Source organism: Artemia franciscana, chromosome 16 (genome assembly GCF_032884065.1).
Source record: "Artemia franciscana chromosome 16, ASM3288406v1, whole genome shotgun sequence".
Taxonomy (NCBI): domain Eukaryota; kingdom Metazoa; phylum Arthropoda; class Branchiopoda; order Anostraca; family Artemiidae; genus Artemia; species Artemia franciscana.
Window position 1 is genome coordinate 25,539,465 of NC_088878.1, and position 27,235 is coordinate 25,566,699.

The 27,235-nt window shown below is 33.3% G+C and overlaps 1 protein-coding gene across 1 annotated transcript; it reads right to left on the bottom strand.

The window, feature by feature from the left end:
- Nucleotides 1-2,860: 2,860 nt before the first annotated feature.
- On the bottom strand, nt 2,861-27,196 carry LOC136037279 (nuclear hormone receptor FTZ-F1 beta-like). The gene is made up of 3 exons (XM_065719916.1): nt 24,947-27,196; nt 16,403-16,655; nt 2,861-11,920 (listed from the first exon to the last, which is right to left on the bottom strand). The coding sequence occupies exons 1-3, from the start codon at nt 25,133-25,135 to the stop codon at nt 11,679-11,681; spliced, it is 684 nt and encodes a 227-aa protein (XP_065575988.1). The 5' UTR covers nt 25,136-27,196; the 3' UTR covers nt 2,861-11,678.
- Nucleotides 27,197-27,235: the final 39 nt, after the last annotated feature.

Consider the following 27,235-nt stretch of genomic DNA (forward strand, 5'->3'; position numbering starts at 1 on the left):
GAAAATGAAGATGTGGTTTTTTGAAGAAATATGAAATTTGGTGCTAGTGTTGCACGTTTCTGTCATTGCAAAGAACGACATAATTGCTTTTTCGTTCATTCTAGTTGGATTTCACTTTTTAATTCCTTGGTTTTAGCCTTTCTCACCTTTCCTTTCCGGATTTCAGTGTCTGAAATTAATTCATATGGACAACTTTTACATTTTCTTTTTCCTTAATTAAAGAATGGATATCCGAAGTAACAAGCGCCTTACAGAGGAAGATATCATTCAGGTACCTGCAGATAATGATGATTTATCAAGTGGACTCGACACCCAGAACGACGATGACTACAGGCAATCGAATGACGAGCAGGAAAAACTTGTTCCAGATGATATTTCGTCATCAGAAGAAAGCGTACAAGAATTCAATGAAGCTACCGCTCCTTCAAGTCAATTTAGAGAACAGCCATCACTAGCTCCAGGTCAGCCAGACCTCGATGATGTGCCTCTTTCACAGAGAACCAAAAGATGAACCCGCAAGGATGTGCTATTAGGACGTGAAAGAGCAACAAAGTGGTCGAAAAGTGTACCACCCCCTAGCCCAAACGGAGCTATAAAAATCGTGACTGAACGAGCTGGCCCCAAAGGACCAGCACGCACAGGTCAACCTTTGCAACCAGAAACTACTAGGGGTCTTCTTTTGCCTGAAAATATTATTGATGCAGTGGTGGAGCATACTAAGAGAAAAATAGATCTCTGTCGTGCGAATTTTGCAACCGATCTACTGGATAAGCATACATTTATAAAGCCTATTGGTCAGGTAGAACTTTGGGCAGTTTTTGGTCTCATATACCTTGCTGGAGTCTTTAGTCAGGAAACGAAGATACAATTTGCTTGTTTGCCAGCGATGGGACTGGGAGAGATATTTTTCGAGCGACCATGAGCCCGAAAAGATTCCTCTACACTGAGGCCTGCCTTCGCTTTGACGATCCATCAACCTGTCTAGCAAGGGAAACGCCGCTTGCACCGATATTCGATATTTACGAGCAGTTTGTTGGAAACTACAGCAAACTTTACTCTACTTCAGACATCGTCACTATCGACGAGATACTTATCGAGTTCAGAGGCAGATGCCATTTTCGTATGTACATTCCTACAAAACCCAACAAATACGGCATCAAAATGCAGTATCTAACAGACGCCCGTGCTTTCTATCTCTGCGATGCATTCATTTACTGTGGAAAGGAGACAAAGTTGCTTGATCCGAGCATCTTTCGGTACCAACTAGGACAGCTATTACTTTGGCGAGGACTATCTCTGTCTCTGGCAGAAATATCACGGCCGACAATTTGTAAATTTCTATTCAACTCGCGGAAGAGCTACTAAAACAGAAGCTGATCGATGTAGGGATTGTAAAGAAAAACAAGCGCGAAATACCTGACATTTTCCTGACAAACAAAACTCGCCCGGAAGGGAGTTAACTCTTTGGCTTTAAAAATGAGAAAACAGTGGTTTCATATGTGCCAATGAAAAGCAAGGCCGTCGTGTTGATATCATCGATGCCTCAAACACTTCAAGTTGACAAACACGCAGGAAAACCTAAATTCATTGAATTTTACAACTCAACAAAGAGTGGAGTTGACAATTTGGACCAGAACCAAGCGAACTATACCACAAGCCGCAGAGCACGCCCTGTTGGCCAATGACAGTGTTTTTCGCTCTGTTGCTGGTGTAAACGTTTCTGTGCTTGTAAATGAACCTAGCAATCAAGAGAAGAGCCTTTCCCGCCGTGAGGTCCTCATAAGGTTAGATGTGGCTTTGGTCCGACCATTTTTCACCATCTGATCTTCAAACAAAGTTCTGCCACGAGATATGCGTTGAATTAAATGCCAGGTTGCTGGATTCCCTTTGCAGAAAGCCAGAACAGTGGGGAACAACATTCTGCAACCAAACGATCTGTCCCAGGGAAAAGGAGCGAAATACTACCCTATGCTGTGCCATCTGTAAAAATAGTGTCTGTAAGGAACATGCAGTGATTGTTTGCTCAAGCTGCATCTAGACACAAACCTATTTATTGCTTAGAATGTCAGTTATGTCAATATGAAAATAAAAGCTCATGTTTCCATCTAAATATTTTATTAACTGGTACCCTTCAACAGAACGGGGTCATTTTGACCCACCCTACCATGAGTGTTATAAAAAACATCCTAACAGTTAAGGGTTAACATGAGTAGCGCTGAAAAGCCCCATGCCTCCTCTAGATCAGAATATAATTTGCACTTTACTGAAGAAAAAAAAATAACAAATGACCGTGGATTGTCAGTTTAATATATTGCTATTACAATTCGATTAGACAATTTGGCTCCTTTATCCCGTGGAGGATTGACAAGTGTAAAAAGTGGATGTAACTACAGATACTATAGCTGTGCGCATGGGAATTTTGTTAATTATGCTAAATATAGTTAATGACGGTAAATCTTGCCATAACATTAAGACTTTCCCAGAAGCGAAGCAGAAAAAGGTCATATTTTTATGCTAAACTGATTGGTGAAGTGTATTTTTCAGTAGTCAATCAATTAAATTCCATTTAGATCAGGCCGGGGAACAAATTCAATATTTTTTGTCAGGGATTTCCTTAATGAGACCATTATACTGCACATTATTGATGACTCATGCAGTACTTCTTTTATTGAATTGGGTCTTTACCTTTTATTTCATCTCCAGTAAAACTTCGGAGTTTTTCATTTGTCCCCTTATGGCATATATGGAGCGATATGGTTACACAACTACCTATGTTCTAACTCAAAATTAACCTATGTTCAACAGTTTTAATTTCCTGTGTCGTTAAAAGTAACTACTTTCTTGAAAAAAAAGAAAGACGTTAATGGTAATATTTGATTTTATTAGTATGAATAAAGGTCATCCATAGAATACCCTTCGGTGGGTAAAAGACGTTAATGGTAATTAGAAAAGAAAGACGTTAATGGTAATATTTGATTTTATTAGTATGAATAAAGGTCATCCATAGAACACCCTTCGGTGGGTAAACAAACACACTCAAATAAATAACAAAAAAAATACCAGGGGTAAAAGGACGAAAAAGGATATAAAAGGACGGAAATAAAAGATGATAACAGTTCCACAATATATCTGAAAAACATGAACAAATAGTACTATATTTTATACTTCTGACCTAAACTATCTTTGACAGTGCGTTTGAGAATCCTTTATCCTCTTTATATTAGGTTCCCTGTATTTCCAATGGCTTAGCAGATCTAACTTATTCGACAACTAATCCAAACCATTTCAAGTGAAAATTGTACAAACATCTGATATGACTTACGTCTCATGAAACGCTAAGCATAAGTAGTCAGACTTGCCTGATCAGTAATCTGAGATTGCTCGAACGCGCTCTGAGATTTGAGAGAATTTCCATACTGCGTTACTATCAGATCATAAACCTAGTAAAATATACTTTGATAGTATCAAAGTTCTGCAATGCTATCTCTGAACTTAAATTTTTTAGTCATTATTTTGTGCACAAAAAAAAAAAATCATATCGTTATTGTTATTGCTAAAGGTCGTATCTGACGTAATAATTTCAAAGACCTTACTCCCTTTCCATAGCGATAAATAAAAGTTCAAATAAAGATATATCCTTTTAATAGATAGTGATAAATTTCACAAAAATACTAGATATTTCGGCCACATATGCAGTGACCGTCATCAGTAACAATACTAAAACTATATCTTTTAGAATTACATCAATAGTAATACTTTTAGGAATACTACACATGACAGATACTGCATATGTGACCGAAATATCTAGTATTTTTTGTGAAATGTATAACTGTCTATTAAAGGGATTTATCTCTATTTTAATTTTTTATTTATTGTCGTATTTGACATATTCTGGCTTCTGGGGTAATTGCCAAAAATCATGCTTACTTTCAGAAGAAGAACTATTGGGGAAATGTCAAATTATCCCAATAGTTCAGAATATGTATAACCCCAATACAGAATATGCATTTGACATATTCTGGCCTCTGAGGTAATTGCCAAAAATCATGCTACTTTCAAAAGAAGAACTATTGTGGTAATGTAAATAAAAAAAAACCCAAAATGCATTACCGGGCTAATCTTTCCCTTGAGTGCAGCTTCGCCGAAGGTTTTTGGCAACGTTTTCAAACGTTTCAAAATGTCAAAACGTTTTGAAACGTTTCGAAATGTCAAAAAAGACCTAGGCACAGCAATGATATAATTTATTTTGATTTCGAGAGCCAAGCTAAACATTTAGTGAATATGTCCACTGCCCATCCCCCACATAGTACTTACATATAAAGATATTATATAAATTGCAGTAAACCGACCTTAGTCCTTTCCTACAATACACACTAGCGTCATCACACAGTTTCATTCATATTAGTCCCTCCTCTATCGATCATCTTACAATTAAAACCTCAATATTTTATTGCTCTAATTAATCCCCTCTTTTCCTCATTAGTATCAATCGTTACGCAGCTTTTAATATTTATTTATTTGGCGCTCAATTACAGACAATTAAGAAGTATAAAAAATATTTCCTTAAAGTGTTCAAGCTTTAAACGGATAAATATTTTGCAATTGCTGAGGATAGAGAAGAAATGAGGGGACTTAACTTGCTTACGACAAATTCATCATCATTACTAACATTCGTCTATTAATGTTAATTATTATCAATATATTAATATAATTAACATTAACTTACTAATATTAATTCATATGTTAAGATCACTTCAAAGAGATCTTTTTTCTTTAACAAAATACCGTTTTTCATTAGTGCTCCTTGAAAAGTATTGGACTGTCCAATACAAATTTATCCATTATTACTGATGATAAGGAAATGGGGAGGGGATGTTCACCTAAAGTGACATATAAATAAGGTTTATGTTTTCTACATTGTTTTATTTCTATTCTATTTTTTCTATTTTATTTTATTACCAGAAGGAATAAGGGGACAATGCTTATGTTTAGATGGCAACATACTGCCAACCTTTCACCACTGTTTGAGACCTAGCCTAAGTTTAAAATGAATTTATCAAATTCATTTTATCGAATCCATGGGTATTCAAATGAATACCCATGGGTTCGTAACAGCAGGTTTTTGCTTTTTCATTTATAACATGAGGTTTTTCTTTTATCTTTTATGAGTCAGATATATTGCAGAACTAAAACATAAAATAAAACACATGGCACAGGCTTTCCTTTTCAAACTACCGAATGCAAAGAGATACCATAATAATTATAAAATACAATTTAAAGCTACATTTAACTAAATAGACAGTCATAATTATTAATTCATGAAATCTGAAATAGCAAATTTTCATACAACAGCCCTGGAATCTTAAACCGCAGTTCCCTATGAAAACTATGTTCTCCTGTGGGTATTTAAGAGTAACTGTAACAAGGCCGTATTCAGGGGAAGGGGGATTTTTGGGTAAGAAATCCCTCCCCCTTAAAAACTTTTCCGACTCGTAAAAACCTGACAAAAATGCATATAAACGAATTTTTTACGCTTTTTAAAGTTTTTTCGTACCCCCCCCCCCCAAAAAAAAAATACTGGTTATACCCTTGAACGATAATAAGAAGGAGTCTCCATAGTGTTTCAGTTATTAACAAAAAATACCAGTCGCTTACAAAACTGCGTTCCACAAGAATATTATCATGATAAATTTGTTATTATTTGCGTTTCATAATACCAGATAATACAAAAAAAAAAATTTTGGTCAAGTATGGCTCTAAAACATGCTTTCCCAGAGAAACTCTCTAAGGATACTTTTGGGTTCCCATTTGACGGGTACTATGGGTACTCGTTCACACAGTAAGCTGTATGAAAAATGCGGTTTTATCCCACTTTCTAGTGCTAAAATGAGTGAAAATTAAAAATAGCTAGGACATGTTCTGCGGATGATAGATTGCCAAAGATTGTCCTTTTTGACCATCCACCAAGGGCAAAGCGAAAAGTAATTCACCCCCAAATGGGGTAGGAGGAGCTTTAAGAAGGAGAAAACAGAAACTTCTTGGGAGGGAATAAAACGATAGCTTCAAAAAGATTGGCATGTGCAGACCCAGTGTGAAGTATGTGCCGTTGTGCAGACCCAGCCTGATGCTGCAGTAAATTGTTAGTAGTAGTTATTATGGATATAAAACAGGTTAGATTTGTAATTGTACAGCGACTTTAGTATGAAGGTAATAACAAATAATTTGTTATAATTCATGATAATTAGGTTCTGAAACGATTCCTTTATGTTCATAGCGAAGCTATCCAAAGCAGACCAAAAATATATATTTAATTTATTAGAAATTTCGACAGTTTTCTTAAAAATTCAGCATATTAATTGTTATACAAAATTCTTAATCTTTAGATATTTTTTGCACTCAAGGTTTTTCTCACACAAAGGTCCTAGATGGCGATAAACTTTACATTAATTTAAATTTTTGCAAAAGCATTTAGTATGTTATTGACGCAGTCTATCAAATTCTTTACGAAAAGGGAGTTTCCACAAATATCTAAACAAAAATGCTTAAAGAGAATATGTTCAATATTAACGATTGTATTTATGAAAGTTCTCTGCCACATTGGTTTTAGCTCATGTTCCCGATAAAAAGATAAACTAGTATTCAAGCCAAAATTAATATTTATAATTTCCCCGAGAAATTGAGATTTCTTAACGATGCTAAAATTTATAATTACTGAACAACATTATTAATGGGCTTGTCCATCTGATGCCATCAAAAACACCGTTAATAACCTAGTTTTTAAAATGTATAGAAGTTTTAAATTTGAAAAATATAAGAAGGATCTTTCAGCACTGGTCGAGGTTCCATTACAGAAAACGATTAGAATTCGAGATGAGTTAGAAGACGCGTAAGGTCTTCCCCAAATAGAGTAAGAGGAGGTTACAAAGTTTGAAAGGAAATTGGAGCTTCATACGAAGGGGTAAAGAGTTCAACATAGAACAGAGTGAAGTTGAAGAGAAGCGCAAGGAGTCGTGTTGGCCCCAGGCGGCTTGATGAACAGAGTGAAGTTGAAGAGAAGCACAAGGAGTCATGTTGGCCCCAGGCGGCACGATGAACAGAGTGAAGTTGAAGAGAAGCGCAAGGAGTCATGTTGGCCCCAGGCGGCTCGATGAACAGAGTGAAGTTGAAGAGAAGCGTAAGGAGTCGTGTTGGCCCCAGGCGGCTCGATGCTGCATAGACATATTAATAGTAAGTTTTCAATTCGATATAAAAATAATAAAAAGTATGGGTAGCTTTTTTCTCTTTAAAATCAATCTACAGCCATAATTGATATTTTTAGTCGTAATTCCTTTTATTCAATTTACTCCTTAACATTTCCACTGAAAGACTGTCAACATTTAGCTGCCACATTTATAACACTAGTAAAACACACTAACAACATAACGGTTTCAATAAGATAGTTTCTTTGCATACGGTAGTTCTTCAAAAATTATCAAACATCGATCATAGCTTACTTATTGCACAATTACAAAAAAAAATGAAAAAAACTAACTCTTCATTAACACAATTACATACATGGTTGGTATTTTTAAATTATTGCCTTTTCTCTTATCGCTCCTATCTTCTCTCTCTTAAGAACGTTTTCAGGTGTTTTTCACCTGATATTTAAAAAGAAAGTCCAAACTGAAAATCCAAACATTATACTATTCAGAAACACATTGGAATAAAGGACGACTTTGCGGTAAATTACAAATTAATACCATTAATTAATGATAAAATTATTTTAAATTAACAAATTAAACTTCCTCGTGAATTTAATTGAAAACCAAAAACATTCTCCATCGATACATGCGTTATTTCGTTGAACTAAAAACACAAATATATTTTCGAAAAAAAATATGAATTAATTAAGTTTAACCCTGAATTCCCCAATTTTACAACTGACTTAAATTATTTTTATTATATCAATGGTAAAGAGACTACCTAAACACAAGGAGGTCACAATTGCCCACAAGATTGGTCTGAAGCTCCCATTCCTCTTACAAAGAAACTGAGGAAAAAAACATGTCTTGAGACCTCCCCCAACGATCTTCTGACACTCTTTACCAACCTATGACTTGGTCCAGTTTAGATTCATGAAACAAAATTGTAGATTAGTTTCCTTCTAAGTATCTAAGTATTCTAAGATTCTTAAGATTCTAAGATTCTTAAAGATCTCTTTAAGATTCTTAAGATTCTCCTTCGAAGATTCTAAGTATCTTCGAAATGTGCCTTATTGTACAAAAACAAGTAAAAAAAAAAATCAACAATTTTCTTATGCAATTTGATTGCCAAAAATTAAAAAATACTTGCTGCGAATAAATAGCCAAATTAATTAATTTTCTTAAATATCCAGGCTTTACTGTCAATTATAATTCAATTATAAAAAACAATGTTAACTATTATCATTTTCTAATTAAACTAATTTTAAAGAATGTATCTACCCGTAGAAGAAACATGCTTCCCTTTTCAGAGTTGGTTCGAAGCCCCCTTTCTTCCAACAGACAAATGTGTAGCCTGAAATCTAACAGTTTTGTGTCCCCTCCACTCATCATGAGAAAACAATAGAACACCGTAAAGACAGAAAGTGAGGATAAAAATAGCCAGTGAAAAAAAAAAAAAAACAAATAACAATGCAAATATTTCGGTCAAGACCTTCACTTGACCATCCTTAATGTAATCAAAAACACCGATAAAATGTAAAGATAATGTAAGAAACCGAACCTTAAAACAAACACAAAAAACTAAAATAAGACTATTTGCTTTTTTTAAATTATCTTTAGATTTTACTGTTTTTTTTTTTAATCAACTGGAGGTCTTGACCGAACTATTTGCATTGTAATTTGCATTTTTTTTTACTGACTGTTTTTATCCTCGCTTTCTCTTCTTAACGGTTTTTTATAGTTTTGTCAGGTTCTTTGTTAGAAGAAAAGAATAAAAAAGTTGCTTCTTTTTAAATCAGCCTAACCCAAAGTGTCGGCATTTTAATTTCTATCAAGACACACCAGGTAGACCCAAAATTTATAATATTTTTCACATTTACAAAAAAAGCCACAAAGTAAAAGCCCCGTCAACTCTCTAAATTGAGCTTAAATAAGGTCACTGTTTACATAAATGCGTTGAATTCGCTATGAAACGCTATTAGGAGCAGATATAAAAGGCATCGTGCATAAATAAATTCAAAGGACTCAAAGTTATCTAGTATGTGTCTGTCCGTGTGTCCTGTATGCATTATCACACTTTTGATCTGACCGCCATGAAACCTTAAGAAGTTGCTGAGTAGACTCTTGCGAAAGTTTTAAGGCATAAACCCTTCCCCCATGGCCCTCTTAATACTTTATGCGCTGAGTGAAATCAAAAACCCCTCCACACGAATTCTTGATAGTTCTTTCCGGTCATATTATTCACATTTTCTTGTTCTTCAATTAACAGGTTAGTTAATTATGAATTCTATCATCCAACACACTTCCGAATATACGAAACTCTTTTTCTATAAATTATCTGAATTTGGTATTTAACAGTTTTGTTAAATTGGTAATCAACCAAATTTTTTAAAAACTTTTCAAATTAAAAAAAAATCATTATTATTATTTTACATGTGGGTAAAATTATTCAAGGGGAAATTGTCAGGGAAGAGTAGAATTTTCATATTAAAATGAACTAGATTTGCATATGTTTTTACTACTCTGCATATGTAATCAAAATAAATTAATTATGTAATTTATATAAACTTAGGTTAGAGGACAGTCTGATTCAGTCTGGGATTAGCTCTAATAGTCCAAGGAACAAGTATGCCAGTTTTAAATGAAACCTCTTTTTGCGTTTCGAAATTCACAAAATTTTACGTTTCAACCAATGCAAAAAAAATAAAATAGAAACGTAAAAACCAATACAGAGTACAACTAGAGCACGATAAAAAAAAATACAAATATATAAAAGTAGAAAATCCAAAAAAGCACTGGGATTAAGTATTGCAAGTATATGCTTACAGCACAAACATCTTTAAAAAATCAGACGAATTTGAAAGATAAAATGTTAGTAATCACTGAAATCCCATACACACTATCACCGGTATTTATGTACAAAAAAGAATAAGGCAATAAAATTTCTAAAAATATCAGCAAAAGAATATTTGTTCAGTAGCAACGGACACTTGAGCAAATGGAGCTCTTCAGGAAGAAGAAATCGAAAACAACAAGAATGTAAAGAATAAAATACACTATTATATTTGTCCTTTCTATATCAGTTCACTGATAGTGAAGTGATGTAAAAATAACAAAAACTACATTGAAAAAAGCGCATATACAGTAAATAACTATCAAAGATTTCTTTTAAATCAATTTATAATACGAGAAGACACAATAAGAAGAATGGCTGAAGATATTCCACACGTTTTGGCAATTAGATAATTACCAGATAATTAAACAATTAGATAATAATTATTCCAAATAATGAATGATAATTCCTCTTCACAGACAATACTGTTCCACAGGAAAATATTTGGTTAATGGCCTCAGAATCGTCACTAACAAAGATGGCAGCAACTGTCGCAAGGGCCCGAAGTCGGTACCTTGTGGAGTCTACCATGTTCAAATTTGGTCCCAACGGTCCAGAAAAAAGGGGCATGATGTTTTTATTAAAAAAAACTCGTATGATTAAATCGACAGTAAAAGATAAAATCAGAATGTGTGTTTGGAGCCAACTGTTTCAAAAGCAAGCACCAAGAAGAAATTTTCTGACCCCCAAAAACTGTATACTTGTGTATTACATACAAACAGAAAAGAAGTTTTGCTGATTCTATCTAGTTTTGCTGAGTCTATAAGAATTCTCAACTTTGAAATTTCAGATTTCTATATTATAGAAACTAAAAAAAAGGTGAGAAATTTAACATCTCCTAAAAGAGGCCAAACAATAATAAAATGTAGAATTGAAATGATATACCCTTCCTTTCGTCAGAGATTACCAAGTGACATCAAAATTGGAAATATTAAAAAAAATATAAATAAATAAATAAAAAAAAAATAATAATAAAAAATCAGATTTCTATATTTCATAAAAAAAATAATTCACCTTTATTAATTCTGAAGAAAGCTAATATCTCCTAAAAGGTGCTAAAATCCAAACAATAATGAAATGTAGGCTAGAACTGATATACCCTTCTTTTCTTCACAGTTTAGCAAGTGACATCAAGAACGAAATTACTTACAAAAAAAAAAAGAAAAAAAAGGTTACGCAAAACAGTCAATATTAATATATTGCGTCATTTCCGTGATACAGAAGAGCCCCCAGTCACTTTAGCTTTGTCATAAAAATACTACAAGTATGGTTTTTATTCTTCAACGCCATCTTCAATGGATTCTTACAAGCTATCTTGTGGTAGCCTATGTCTTTGCACTTGAACATCGTAAAAAAAAGGTCCGATGCTTTACTAACTTCTTAGAAATACTTTTGAATGGCAAAAATCACCAAGTCATCATATTTATCACTTTGTTGCTATAGCAACTAAGAAGAGAAGCAACCGTTAGGTAATAAATGGAATGTTTACAAAATTTTGTGGCACAAATAAAACTTAGGCACCAAACTGCATGAGCCAGTTACCAAAACATTACTGACTAATTTCTAGCCACAACGAAGGTGACATCTCTATTTAATGACCATCATCAATGGTCTCCACGGAGTAATTCAAATAATAAATTAAAACCTTGGTTCTCTCCATCCCTTTTGTTCGATAGCATTTCTTTTCCGATTTGGCAAGTTCGTTCAAGTTCAGGTATACGTAGGAGGAGCTCACCGAACTTTGAAGGCATACTTGGATAGTGAGAGAGTGTGTATTGCTGAAGGGCATGGAGGACGCTTTCCTGTGAGGTACGGACACTTTCGGCATCTTTCAAATCACTTGAATCTAAAAATTAAACAACAGGGGGTAGTTACATATATTTTTTAAATATACATAAAAAAAAGAAAAATCAGGAGTTAATGTGTATATTTACTAATTTATGGCATTGTTCCATGTAGTCCAAGTTGTTAGTTTTAGATGGGCGGCAGTGTGTTGGTGTGGAAATTTCAATGTTTTACTGCAGTTCAGAAGTCTGAGGGCGAGTAAGTCTAGCCCCTTTCTCTTTTTTTGCCCTTCCTCTGTTCTTATTAATGTCGTATGATTTATGCAATTTCTTTTATGAATAAACTCAACTGTTATAATTATGATATATATACAACAAGAGCAAACTTTAGCACAAAATGGGCTTTAGAGGAGAGAGGTTCAGGCCGAGGCATCCCCCTTACATATATTTGTTTATGTTTGTCGTTTCTCATTATCATTGTGAAAACAAAGACTTTTTTTCATTTAATATAAACTTATTCAAAATTGTTTTAAGTTAATGTTATAACTTTTCCATAACATATCTCCGGAAATGACAATCGCTAAATTTTTTTAAGGAAGTGCCTGAAATGATTGCAAAGTAATAGTATACACATTTTTAAAGGAAGGGGACCATCAGACAAATATGGCTACTTGAAATGCTCAAGGTCAACTTTCAGCATCTTTTCAATCACTTGAATTTGAAAATTCAATAAAATCTCGACTTAAACTATTTTTTTGTCAAAGGCCTTACACGGTCATGCCAATCAGTGGCAGTTCCTGTCACAATAAAAGATAAGGCAAAAAACACATAATAATCACAACCATAGCCATCGTCATACAAATTAAAAAAACAAAAAAACGCGAAATAACACTATTAAACCAAAAGTCAATATTAAAGCCAAAAAAATCAAATATCCAACTTTCTGAAAAAAAAAGTAAAATAAAATAAATTAAGTTCAATTTACAAAAAGAGCTAAGAGCTCATATGGCTCTTGTAACGAGGCCAGAAGAGCTAAGAGCCAAGAGCTCACATGGCATGAGCTCTAGCAAAATTCTAAGAATCAATAGATTGATTTAAAAGGAAAATCCGAGGCTTAATGCCAGTCAGGATTTAAAATAGAAGCTCTGAGTCACGAGGTCCTTCTAAATATCAAAATTCATTAAGATCCTATCACCCACTCGTAAGTTGAAAATACCTCATTTTTTCTAATTTTTCCTCTTCCTTCAGCCTCCCAGATGGTTGAATCAGGAGAAACAACTTTATCAATTCAATTTGTGCAGCTTCCTGACAAGTCTAGCATCATGCCTTTCCCTCAAGCAGGTTGTAAATTTTCCAGCACATGAATACTTAATTTAATCCTGACCAACTGTGAGACATATTACCAAACCCCTGAATCCCTTGGGCCACTTGCCTGTTCTGATCATAACGTTGTGCTCTGGTCAGCTGGCGCTTCAATACCTAAGCCTAAAATTAAGCGTGTCAAGTACCGTCCGCTTACTCATTCAGCAATTTGCACCTATGGTCGATGGATAGCTACTTACCCTTTTCCAGAAGTCTATGGAGACGAAAGCCTCGATAAAAAATGCCAACTGTTCAACGAAGTTCTCCATGCCAAATACCTCGAGTTTTTTCCTGAAAAGACTTTCACTAGATGTGAAAGTGATAAACACTGGATAACCCCCCAAATCAAGAAACTAATCCGAAAAAAGTGCAAGCTTTTCCAAGGAGATTAGCAAAATGCAAAATGCAAAAAAAAAAAAAAAAAAAAAAAATGCGAAATCACATTACCTCTCTCACGAGAAGTGCGAAGAAAGATTACGGACGTGAGAAATTTTCGGACAGTCTTAGGCACACTAATCCCAGGTAATGGCACAGAGCGGTCAAGCAAATCACTGGCAAGTTCATTTATAACAGCATAAATAAGCCACCCTGACGGAACTTACACAACTGCTGATGAGGTTAATCGATATTTCACCCGCATCTGGACCTCATTTCCTTTTCCCACACAAGCCCAGAAGTCTGAAATACTTGAGTCATGCGTAGATGAAGGTGAAGTTATTTTCGATGAGATGACAACCTATACGACCCTGATGAAGGTGAAAGTAAACTGTTCAGCTTATCCTTATAAACCGTACGCGTAGGTTCAATACGAACACAGAGAGTATTAACTATGCATACATAGCGTATGTCCGCCCCATTCTGGAATATGCGTGCCCTGTTTGGGTGCCCTCGGCAATTAGAACAGTGTATCTGTGTCAGGAGCTTGAATCGGTTCAGAAGCGAGCGGTATCGATCATCTTGGGCCGCCGTGACATCCCCTACGAAAAGGCTCTGGAAGTGCTAGGACTGCCGTCACTCCAAAACCGGTACGAAACTCTGATAATGAGTTTTGGAAAGTTCTTGCTTTCTAAATCTCAGCACCATGAAATTCTACCTGATCAACCTCTACCATCAAAAACGAGAAAGCAAGATAAGTTAGCTCCCGTTAAAGCAAGAACTAACCAATATTGTAATTCTTTCGTCCCGGTTTTCGTCAAAATGTATAATAAGAGTTAATATTTATAGTTTGATTTATATTTACAAGTGTAGTTTGATTTTGTATATGTTGTAAAGAAACACAAATTAGCGATAGCTGTCAAGTGCTTGCTATTAAACCTGTCTACTACTACTACTACGTCTACCAATTTTCATCGTCCTAGCACGTCCAGAAGCACAAAACTCGCCAATGCACTGAACCCCACCCCCAAACTCTCCCAAAGAGGGTGGATCCAGTCTGGCTACGTCAATCACGTATCTCTGACATTTGTTTATTCTACCCACCAGGTTTCATCCGGATTTCTCCACTCAAAGCGTTTTCCAAGATTTCCGGTTTCCCTCTCCAACTCCCCTGTTTGTCAAACCCAAGAGTTTGACTACTATAGCCAAACTCATTACCAAACTGCCATACTAAATACATATTACCATAAACATACTAGGCTACCATAGTCAAAATACATATTAAAATAGTCAAAATCCAACTATGTATGTGTGGAGAAACAATTTTCGGTATTTCGTTTCCTTTCAGAGGTAACGTTCTTACATTGCTTAAGTAAAGAGTCACGGGTAAATATTCACATAATTTAGCTACGAAGAAAGTGAGTACACCATTTAATACCTTTTTTATGATCGTTGCAAATTCAATAATCGCTTTTTGGGCAAATTCCGTTTTTAGAGTATCTGAGTGTATCCATGTATCTTAGAAACTAGATACATATTTCTGTATAGTATTTTAACAATGAAAGAAGAAGAAGAAAACGAGGTTAGCTACCCAATAATGTTAACGAATGTTAATTTTAACTTTTGCTAACCGTTACCAGTTACTACTTCGCGTTAATATTAATTAATTAATACACACAAAACATATCAAACCGCCTCTCTTTTCAGTCTCATCCACATTTTTGCCAAATTAACCTTTTTTCAATTGACGAAATATCACCTGTGTCGGTAGATATAAAAATCACACATTTAAAAAAAAGGAAGTGTCCTTGTATGTCTACACGGACCTTTTACTAGCATTATAACTGATATTACTTTCAAAGGAAAGTCAAAGCAGCATGGCTATAATTGATCCCAAATTGTCATTTACCTAGAGGGACAGGGTTCAATACTTTTAAATCTGATCAAATTCCATTATAAGATACTACTTTTCTTAGGGAGGGGGTCCACCATTCCTAGTTCATTGTTTACACAAATTCCATTTTGAGTCGTTAAAAGGGCTAAAAACAGACCAGAGTAGCCAAAAATTAAAGTTGTCTCTACAAAAAACTGTCTAGTCAGAAAAAGTGGCTATTTGTAGCTAATTTAGGAATGGTAATTGTATTTTTCATTAGTCTTAATGGTAAAATATTATTTCGAAAAACAAATTTGCAAGAATTCTCAAAAGAGCCTGAAACCAAAGGCCGTATCCAGGGGGAAGGTTTAGGAGGTTTGATTCCCCCCCAAATGTTTGTCCGACTCGTAAAAAACGTAACAAAACTGAATATAAATAAATTTTGATGCTTTTTTGGGACCCCTTCCCCCCGAGGAAAAGTATCTTATCCGTCTAAAAACTATAGTCAAGGGAATAAGTTACCTTTGGGGCTAAAAAGAAGTTACATAAAGGGCTCAAAATGGAATTTGGAATTGAATATTGTCAACGGAACGACCTGTCAAGTGTTTGTACTTCAGGGTCTCTATTATCAGTCAGCACGAAAGTATTAAAAAGGAGCTTGGGGTGGGGGAGGATTTATACCTAAGACGACCTTCACAGACAACACACACACGGATATGCAGTTGATTTTATAAATATGAACTACAGACAGCACGTATTTTGGGCAGCTCCTTTCACTTTTTCCTCCATACCAATGTAACCTAAGGTTTTTGAAGGAGGATCACGTATCACAGTGCTATTTCTATACTATCTGGTATTTATTCAGGGATTATACCTACACATTTTCTGCTTTTCTAATACACTAAGATTGTCACCTTCAAAAATTTTAACTAACCTGAGCTTAATAGTATAATGACCTTTAAGGCCATATATTCATATTGGTCCACTCTCAACCTTCGTAAATGATCAGCAAAATTGACCATCCTTTCAATACAGGATCCAATCCCGAGTTTCCTGGCCTCATCCACAGTTATACTTCGTCCCATTGACACACGAACCTGACCTTGAGTCGACACAGAACGATAACAGCAAGCGAAGAAAAGTAACTCACACCAAGTATTGATCAATAAGGCAATCTGGTCCTCAATCTAAGCAGAATAACTTCATTACTTTTTCTGGTAAAGGTTATCATATTTACATTTATTATTATTTTTACATATGTTTTATATTTACACATATTTACAGATATATATATACCCATAATATTTATTGTCCTAACATCTAGTTAGGACATAAAAGTACTACATATATATATATATATATATATATATATACTAGCTGTTGGGGTGGCGCTTCGCGCCACCCCAGCACCTAGTTGGTAGGGGCGCTTCGCACCTCCCCCCCCCCAAGCCCCCCCGCGCGAGTAAGTCGTTACGCGCCATAATAGTTACGCGCCATTGTAGTTGTGTCCCTGTGTCCCACCTGTGAATATAGATATATATATATATATATATATATATATATATATATATATATATATATATATATATATATATATATATATATATATATATATATATATATATATGGTTTTAACTACGTAAAACTTGCGAATATACAACATTCTTTGCTGTCCCATTGTCTTTGCATATAAATAGATTGTCAGGTTTACCGACTCTTGAACATGCAACATATAATGGTCCATGGGAAAACAATCTGTATTCAGATCTATACCTCATGATTCTAATGATTGCCCTTGAGCTTTGTTGATGGTGATTGCTAATCGACCATTCCCTGTCCCGGTGTCCCGGTCGTCATTTATATCCCCCTGTTTCCCCCGGTGTCCCCGTTGTAGTTGTGTCCCTGTGTCCCGGTCGTCATTTATATTCCCTGTGTCCCGGTCGTCATTTGTATCCCGGTGTCCCGGTCTGTATATACATTCGTTTTTTAGTTTTGTTTTTCTCCTTTATTTTTTTCCTTTTTTTTCTTTTTTAGTTTATTTAGATTTTTAGATTTTGTAGTTTTTTTTATTAGTTTTTAGTTTTTTTTTTTTTAGTTTTTTTGTAGTTTTTACCTTCTTTTTAGTTTTGTTAGTTTTTTTTTTTTTACTTATGTCCTGGTCGTCATTTATACTCCCTGTGTCCCGGTGCTTTGTTGATTGCTAATCGAACATTCCTTTTGTCCTGGTCGCTTTCTCTTTGAGTGTCGTCATTTATTTTTTTCTTTTTTAGTTCTTTTAGTTTTTACCTTTTTTAGTTTTTTTTAGTTTTTTAGATGAAATTTTTTTTTAGTTTTTTCCTTTTTTTCTTTTTAGTTTTTTATTGGTTTTTACCTTTATTTTAGCTTATTTTTCAGTTTTTTCCTTTTTTTAGTTTTTTTTATTTTTTATTTTTTTTTAGTTTTTTACCTTTTTTTATTTTTTTTAGTTTTTTAGCTTTTTTACTTTTTTTATTAGTTTTTAGTTTTTTTTTGTAGTTTTTGCCTTTTTTTAGTTTTTTCAGTTTTTTTTTTAGTTTTTTATTGGTTTTTACCTTTATTTTAGCTTATTTTTCAGTTTTTTCCTTTTTTTTAGTTTTTTTTAGTTTTTAGTTTTTTTAGTTTTTTACCTTTTTTTAGTTTTTTTTTAGTTTTTTTAGTTTTTTAGCTTTTTTATTTTTTTTATTAGTTTTTAGTTTTTTTTTTGTAGTTTTTGCCTTTTTTTAGTTTTTTTAGTTTTTTAGCTTTTTTATTAGTTTTTAGTTTTTTTTGTAGTTTTTGCCTTTTTTTAGTTTTTTTTGTAGTTTTTACCTTCTTTTTAGTTTTGTTAGTTTTTTTTTTACTTATGTCCTGGTCGTCATTTATACTCCCTGTGTCCCGGTGCTTTGTTGATTGCTAATCGAACATTCCTTTTGTCCTGGTCGCTTTCTCTTTGAGTGTCGTCATTTATTTTTTTCTTTTTTAGTTCTTTTAGTTTTTACCTTTTTTATTTTTTTTTAGTTTTTTAGATGAAAATCTTTTTTAGTTTTTTCCTTTTTTTCTTTTTAGTTTTTTATTGGTTTTTACCTTTATTTTAGCTTATTTTTCAGTTTTTTCCTTTTTTTAGTTTTTTTTTTATTTTTTATTTTTTTACCTTTTTTTAGTTTTTTTAGTTTTTTTTAGTTTTTTAGCTTTTTTACTTTTTTTATTAGTTTTTAGTTTTTTTTGTAGTTTTTGCCTTTTTTTAGTTTTTTCAGTTTTTTTTTTAGTTTTTTATTGGTTTTTACCTTTATTTTAGCTTATTTTTCAGTTTTTTCCTTTTTTTAGTTTTTTTTAGTTTTTAGTTTTTTTAGTTTTTTACCTTTTTTTTAGTTTTTTTAGTTTTTTAGCTTTTTTATTTTTTTTATTAGTTTTTAGTTTTTTTGTAGTTTTTGCCTTTTTTTAGTTTTTTAGCTTTTTTATTAGTTTTTAGTTTTTTTTGTAGTTTTTGCCTTTTTTTAGTTTTTTTTAGTTTTTTTAGCTTTTTATTTTTTTTATTAGTTTTTAGTTTTTTTTTTGTAGTTTTTGCCTTTTTTTAGTTTTTTCAGTTTTGACGTCACCTGATCCAGTTTTTTCAGGTGACGTCACCTGATCCACGATCCACAGATCCACAGACAACTTATTTTTACATATATACTAGCTGTTGGGGTGGCGCTTCGCGCCACCCCAACACCTAGTTGGTGGGGAGCTTCGCGCCCCCCCAAGCCCCCCCGCGCGCGTAAGTCGTTACGCGCAATATTAGTTACGCGCCATTGTAGTTGTGTCCCTGTGTCCCACCTGTGAATATAGATAGATTTATATATGTGTTTCAAACTACGTAAAAATTGCGAATATACAACATTTTTGGCTTTCCCACTACTGGAAGCTTTCCGTTTCCAATTGCCAGCAATTGATCTGAAAATGTTTGACCAGAATCATCGTTTTGCAATCGGACACGCATATTTGTAGTTAATTTTAATATTTTTACGTGTGCCCATAAATTAGAATTTTTCAGGCAAGCATTCATTTCGTCTGCAGGAGTTAAACTACGTAAAAATTGCGAATATACAACATTCTTGGCTTTCCCATTGTCTGTGCATATACAAAGCCGTATGCACTAATAATGACGTCATATGCAAACGCTCTTTTTACAAACAAACAAACATGCATACACACAACTCGTTTTTATATAGATAGATAGATAGATGGATACAATACAAATTAACTGCATAAAACTTGCGAATATACAACATTCTTCGCTGTCCAATTGTCGCTGCATATAAATAGATTGTCAGGTTTACCGACCCTCGAACATGCAACGTACAATTGTCCATGGGAAAAACAATCAGTATTAAGATCTATACCACATTTTTCTAATGATTGACCTTGAGCTTTGTTAATGGTGATTGCAAATGCTAATCGAATTGGCAATTGCAATCTTTTAAATTGAAAAGGCAGATCCGTTGGAATCATGGGAATGCGAGGAATAAGAACAGCCTTACCCTCAAAATGCCCTGTCAAGATTGTCGCCTTTATTAGGCTTTCCATTGTTTTTTTTACGGCAAGTCGCGTGCCATTGCAAAGCTTTGGTGGGTCGCCTATTTTTAGTTGTAGCACGTGTGGTGGAAACCCTGAAAGATATATGGAATTTAAAAATTCAGATGGATAATTAACCGCTTCATTTGGTTCCAAAACTGTGTCGACTGACTTGCAAAGGACTGCCTGGTCTCGAATCTTGGTCAAAACAATATTGTTGATTTCGTGGACGTCTATATTTTTGGGTGCGAAATGTTATTTTGTACATACGACAATAGATCACTCGTACTGTAACTTTGTTCACGATCCAATTCTACACATGTCGAAACAGCAGCGATACGGTTAGGTGAAGGCATTCCCAAATCCTGAAGAGGTTTGTTTGCTATACGTACGCACAAATCTTCTATAATAACTAAAGTGTCGTTATAAATTTCTGATGTAAAATCAAAAGTCATTTCTGACGTCTCTGGAGTATATCTTCGGACATTTTTGACTTATATTTTTCCCATAACTCTGTAGGAGCTGATGGAGAGCAAGTGTACGAATTTGACTTGGGGTTGACGTTTCGCACGCGTCATTGATGCAGTTATCCCAGTGTTGGTCATTCTCCAATAAATTCAGAGCTTGGCATGCACTACGGTAAGTGTCATGTATAGTACCGTTTACAGTTCTCAAATACTCAAAGGATGTCGGACCGGGTACATTCACCAAAAGCAGGCGTAGAAAGAAGCATTCATGTTGATTGGGGTGAACGGTGTAGAGTCTTCCTATCGTGGTATCTTTGAAGATGGTAGGTTGGCCGTAAACCCACTGGTTATCTACTTCGATGGTGGTACCGTTGCCATTGTAGGTTTTTCAGTCATTTTACAATTAGAAATTTCTCTTTCAACGGTCTTCTTACAATTAAAAATTTGTCTTTGAACGATATTCTTAAATACCTGTGTCCTGGTCGTCATTTATATTCCCTGTGTCCCGGTCGTCATTTGTGTCCCGGTATCCCAGTCTGTAATTTCTCTTTTTTCTTTTTTCAGTTTTCTTTTTCTTCTTTATTTTTCAGCTTCACTATGAAATACATATCGCCGAACCTTTGTTTTTTTAACTAAAATCTGGTAGTCATTGATGACCTTTTCCAAGTCAAAATCCCAAACCAAATCATCATCGCTATCATTTTCAGTTTTAATATGTTTTGACTCTCGCTGTCCAGGTGGATCTTCATCTAACTGCGCGGTTTTGCGTTCTTTAGCCTCAAGCCTGTTTCCTTGCTGTTCTTTTGATTCCTCGGCACGCTTTCTTTTCTGACTTTCTCTATCAGCAGCAAGTTTTTTGGCATAGACTCTTTGAGCATCTTCATCAGTCATTGTAAACTTAAACATTAATAGAATTCTACGCGAACATATGTCTTATATAACTTGAATGACGTCACCTTCAAAGCAAAAATGATGGCAACTAATTTCATGACGTCAGCCGAAACATGACGTCACCTGATCCATCCACAGATCCACACACAGACAACTTATTTTTATATATATAGATAGATATATATATATATATACTAGCTGTTGGGGTGGCGCTTCGCGCCACCCCAACACCTAGTTGGTGGGGGCGCTTCGCGCCCCCCCCAAGCCCCCCCGCGCGCGTAAGTCGTTACGTGCCATAATAGTTACGCGCCATTGTAGTTGTGTATATATATATATATATGTTTTTAACTACGTAAAACTTGCGAATATACAACATTCTTTGCTGTCCCATTGTCTGTGCATATAAATAGATTTTCAGGTTTACCGACTCTTGAACATGCAACATATAATGGTCCATGGGAAAACAATCTGTATTCAGATCTATACCTCATGATTCTAATGATTGCCCTTGAGCTTTGTTGATGGTGATTGCTAATCGACCATTCCCTGAGTCGCCATCGTCATTTATATATCCCCCTGTGCACCCCGGCGTCCCCTTTGCAGTTATGTCCCTGTGTCCCGGTCGTCATTTATATTCCCTGTGTCCCGGTCGCCATTTGTGTCCCGGTGTTCCAGTCTGTGATTTCTCTTTGAGTGTCCCGGGCGTCATTTATATTCCTTGTGTCCCGGTCGTCATTTATATCCCCCTGTGCCCCCCGGCGTCCCCATTGTAGTTGTGTCCCTGTGTCCCGGTCGTCATTTATATTCCCTGTGTCCCGGTCGTCATTTGTATCCCGGTGTCCCGGTCTGTATATACATTCGTTTTTTAGTTTTGTTTTTCTCCTTTATTTTTTTCCTTTTTTCTTTTTTTTCTTTTTTAGTTTATTTAGATTTTTAGATTTTTTAGTTTTTTTATTAGTTTTTAGTTTTTTTGTATTTTTTACCATTTTTTTAGTTTTTTTAGTTTTTTTTTTTTTACTTATGTCCTGGTCGTCATTTATACTCCCTGTGTCCCGGTCGTCATTTGTGTCTCGGTGCTTTGTTGATTGCTAATTTATATTATATTTATATTTATATTTTTTATATTTATTAATATTTTTTTAGTTTTCTTTTTCTCTTATTTTTCAGTTTTTTCCTTTTTTTTAGTTTTTTCTTTTTTAGTTTTTAGTTTTTTTTTAGTTTTTTACCTTTTTTTAGTTTTTTTAGTTTTTTTAGTTTTTTAGCTTTTTTAGTTTTTTTTATTAGTTTTTAGTTTTTTTTTTTAGTTTTTGCCTTTTTTTAGTTTTTTCAGTTTTTTTTAGTTTTTTTTTTTTTACCTTTTTTTAGTTTTTTTTAGTTTTTTAGCTTTTTTAGTTTTTTTCTTTTTAGTTTTTTTTGTAGTTTTTACCTTTTTTAGTTTTTTTTCTTCTTTTGTATTAGTGTGAAATAATTCAGACGTCATATGCGGACAAACACGACGTCACTCGACAGACAGACAGACAGACATAACCCAGAAAACAACTTATTTTTATATATATTTATTCATATTTTTTTAGTTTTCTTTTTCTCTTTTATTTTTCAGTTTTTTCCTTTTTTTAGTTTTTTTCTTGTTTAGTTTTTAGTTTTTTTAGTTTTTTACCATTTTTTAGTTTTTTTTAGTTTTTTTAGTTTTTTAGCTTTTTTAGTTTTTTTATTAGTTTTTATTTTTTTTCTAGTTTTTGCCTTTTTTTATTTTTTTCAGTTTTTTTTTAGTTATTAGATTTTTACCTTTTTTTAGTTTTTTTTTAGTTTTTTAGCTTTTTAGTTTTATTTTCTTTTTAGTTTTTTTTTGTAGTTTTTACCTTTTTTAGTTTTTTTCTTCTTTTGTATTAGTGTGAAATAATTCAGACGTCATATGCGGACAAACATGACGTCACCTGATCCATCCACAGATCCACACACAGACAACTTACCTATAATACCTAGATCAACTCCTGCAGACGAAATGAATGCTTGCCTGAAAAATTCTAATTTATGGGCACACGTAAAAACATTTTTATTAATATTTTTTTAGTTTTCTTTTTCTCTTATTTTTCAGTTTTTTCCTTTTTTTTAGTTTTTTCTTTTTTAGTTTTTAGTTTTTTTTTAGTTTTTTACCTTTTTTTAGTTTTTTTAGTTTTTTAGCTTTTTTAGTTTTTTTATTAGTTTTTAGTTTTTTTTTTAGTTTTTGCCTTTTTTTAGTTTTTTCAGTTTTTTTTTAGTTTTTTGTTTTTTACCTTTTTTTAGTTTTTTTTAGTTTTTTAGCTTTTTTAGTTTTTTTCTTTTTAGTTTTGTTTTGTAGTTTTTACCTTTTTTAGTTTTTTTTCTTCTTTTGTATTAGTGTGAAATAATTCAGACGTCATATGCGGACAAACACGACGTCACTCGACAGACAGACAGACAGACATAACCCAGAAAACAACTTATTTTTATATATATTTATTCATATTTTTTTAGTTTTCTTTTTCTCTTTTATTTTTCAGTTTTTTCCTTTTTTTTAGTTTTTTTCTTTTTTAGTTTTTAGTTTTTTTTTAGTTTTTTACCTTTTTTTAGTTTTTTTTAGTTTTTTTAGTTTTTTAGCTTTTTTAGTTTTTTTATTAGTTTTTATTTTTTTTCTAGTTTTTGCCTTTTTTTATTTTTTTCAGTTTTTTTTTAGTTATTAGATTTTTAGTTTTTTTTAGTTTTTTTTAGTTTTTTAGCTTTTTAGTTTTTTTTGTAGTTTTTACCTTTTTTAGTTTTTTTTCTTCTTTTGTATTAGTGTGAAATAATTCAGACGTCATATGCGGACAAACATGACGTCACCTGATCCATCCACAGATCCACACACAGACAACTTATTTTTATATATATAGAATAGATATATATATATATATATATATATATATATATATATATATATATATATATATAAAAATATATACAAAATCCTTTCTGAAACTAATCTTTATATTCTAACACTCTAGACAAAGCGCACCGGTTCGATTGGTGCAACGTATTTTAACTCATTTAGTTGTCATGATGCGTAAAAGTCTGTCTTAAAACAGGATATTTCTCTTTAAAGTTCAGTAGAAAAATGAACAATTTAATATCAAAATGGTTTTGCAATAGGGCGCCAGGTCAAATAAAATCCTTTGTAAAAACACCTAGTACTTAATAATCGTATTTAAAACAAAAATCAATTTTTTGCTTTTTTTTGTTTAATCGTAGGCTAGATGTTCTGCTGTGAAAAATGTGATTTTTTTTTAATTTTGTTTCCACAATTTATAGTTCGCTGTTTCCACGAATTCATAAAACTTGCCCTCCCGCACCTATAATATATTTTAAATTTTCCCAAATTTGAGCTTGTCTGAAAATGAACCTCTGAACATAAAAAAAATATAATAAAAAAGCTGAGGTGGCAAAAACAAAGCCAAAAAAGACTGACAATTGATGAAGATAAGAAGAAACTGATGCACTCCCTAGCGGGTAATGGATACAATCTGAAATCGAAAATACGAATTTCTGAATCAGGTCAGTTTTCAAATTATCAAATTTACCTGAATATTTCTGAATAATGGAAGACTTTTGCACCATTTAACAATTTTGTACAACCGATGGTCGGCAATTGAGCATAAACTGGACAGGTAATCACCCGAATCACCTGGCTGCCCTTCACTCGGGTCCCTTGGCAAACAATTGGCATTTAATTCCTGGTCCGTGACATGCCATAGGTGTTCAACACGCATTATGTCCTATATAAAAAAAAGGACAGGAATAAGAAAAAAAACACATAATCCTTAAATAAATTGTTCTAAATCAATATCGTCAGTGATCTAGCATGAATTAGATAACCAGAATACTTACAACGCCGTTAGTACCGAGTATGAAATTCAAAGAACAATTTTTGATCTCGAATCAAATCTCGATTCGATTGATTGATCGATTCGATTGATCGAATCGAGATCGAATCGAATCGAACAATTTTTGATCTCGATTTCCGTGTTAATCAACACTGTCGTGTTAATTACGCCGGTTATATTCTAAAAAGGGAGAGGATTAAAAAAAAAAAAAAAAAAAATCCTTAAAAAATTATGTAAAGAAATTAATTTAGTGTTATATAAGGATGCTAGTAGAATTAATAACAGGGACCAAAGGCTTAAAAAGCCCCCTTTCTCTCCCTTCCCTTTTTTAATTATTGCTGGATCTTTTTTTTTGTGTGGATTATTATTTCCGTAAAAAGGAGGCAGCTACCTTTCCACACTTTTCTGTGGACACAGTTGGTTTTAGGAGCAGTGGTGACAATTCAGAGAAACTTAGGGGGAGGGGAGCTAAATCCATCGTTCTTTAGCTTAAAAAAGTGAGAATACCTAAAATAAAGAGTTTTCCAATAAAGAAAACGCCAAAAAAGTAAATTTTAAAATCTAGGGAAGGGGCAAAAATTCAGGGGGGCATCCCTTGTACATTTGATGCCACTACTTAGGAGTAAAAATGATTAAAAGGCTACTGTGGTACAGGGGAATAGATTGCATACAGGAGAATCCTAGGATCTCCTTTGTCGCTTCCAAAAATTGTTCAATATCTTAGGTTCTAAAATCCATTTCTTTTTTGGCCGCGTCTCAATTCAAATGATTCCCCTCTTTTTTACCCGGTGTCGCTGTATCAAATTCTAAATCAGTAGAAGCACGCAAAATCTAATTGTTTTTTTTTCTACGAAATTTTAACCAGTAAATATAAAAAATTGTCAACATACCATCCCCCCTCCCTTATTCATAATACACCCCTCTTTAGTTATTTAGTCAATTTAAATTATTTAATTTGATTATTCAACTATCAATTTAAGGACAATTTAATTAATTTTCAATTAGTTTATTAACTTAATTATTAATTCCAATTTTTAATAATTTAATTAATCATTGTAAGAATCTTGTTATTAGGTTTATGGGTTGTTTACCAGGGATTAATCTCTTCTTGGTATAGCCTTGGAAATGTTTGTTTGTACAAATTGATTCTTCCTAAATAACAAGTGCGAATTGTAAACAGGGGTTGTATAGAAGGACGAGAGGATTTTGGAAGGGAGGTAGTTGGTGTTGGTACTTTGGCGAGTGTGGGTAGCTTTGCTTAGATGTGAGTAGAATAATTTGTTCCTTCTCAATCTCATGTTAATTTACTAGTTTCCACAGCGTGACATGAGTCTCGCTGATATAATTTAAATACCTTGGAACATTTTGTTCGCTCACGTATTAGTTAGTAGTTAGTTTATTTTAATATCTTAAACTTCTTATTTCAGTACGAAGACTATGCAAGATTATACTTATATTACAAGTTATACAACTTTTTGATTTTCTTGATTATCTTTTTAAAACGAGACTATTAAAAACCAAAAACCAAACTTCTTTTAAAATAAAACCTTTACTCTTTTTTAACTCTTGTGTTGTGTTAACTTTATCTTAAATGTCTCCACGCTACTCGAACTATTGTTAATTCTCCAGACTCTGTTTAAACCGGTTACATCATTAGTTATTTAGTTTAATTATTTTTTTAATCATACAAATTGACTAATAATTTAATTTAAAAGATAATAACAACTAGTCTTTAACTATAATTTAATTTATTAAATTCCTCCTTTGTTAATAATAAATCCCCCTGTTTAAAAAGCGTTTTTGAAAATTCTCCCTCTGTTTTTGCCCCTTGCTGCTATCCTAAATTTTGAAAAGGGAGACAAGCTCATGCCACTTTTTGGGAGCAAAAATGAATAAAAGGATATAGTGTTACAGAAGAATTTCCCTTTTTCCTTAAAAAGGGAAACCAGGAAAAATTAATTAGAACAAAACAAACATCACATCACA

Bases quoted from the DNA above. Each gene is read 5' to 3' on its own strand.
- LOC136037279 (XM_065719916.1), bottom strand. From the start codon at position 25,135: ATGCGTGTTGAACACCTATGGCATGTCACGGACCAGGAATTAAATGCC. The intron at 16,656-24,946 runs GTAAATTTGATA...TATTCTGCTTAG, and splicing joins CATTATTCAGAAATATTCAG to ATTGAGGACCAGATTGCCTT. The intron at 11,921-16,402 runs GTTAGTTAAAAT...TTTAATTTTTAG, and splicing joins CATTATACTATTAAGCTCAG to ATTCAAGTGATTTGAAAGAT.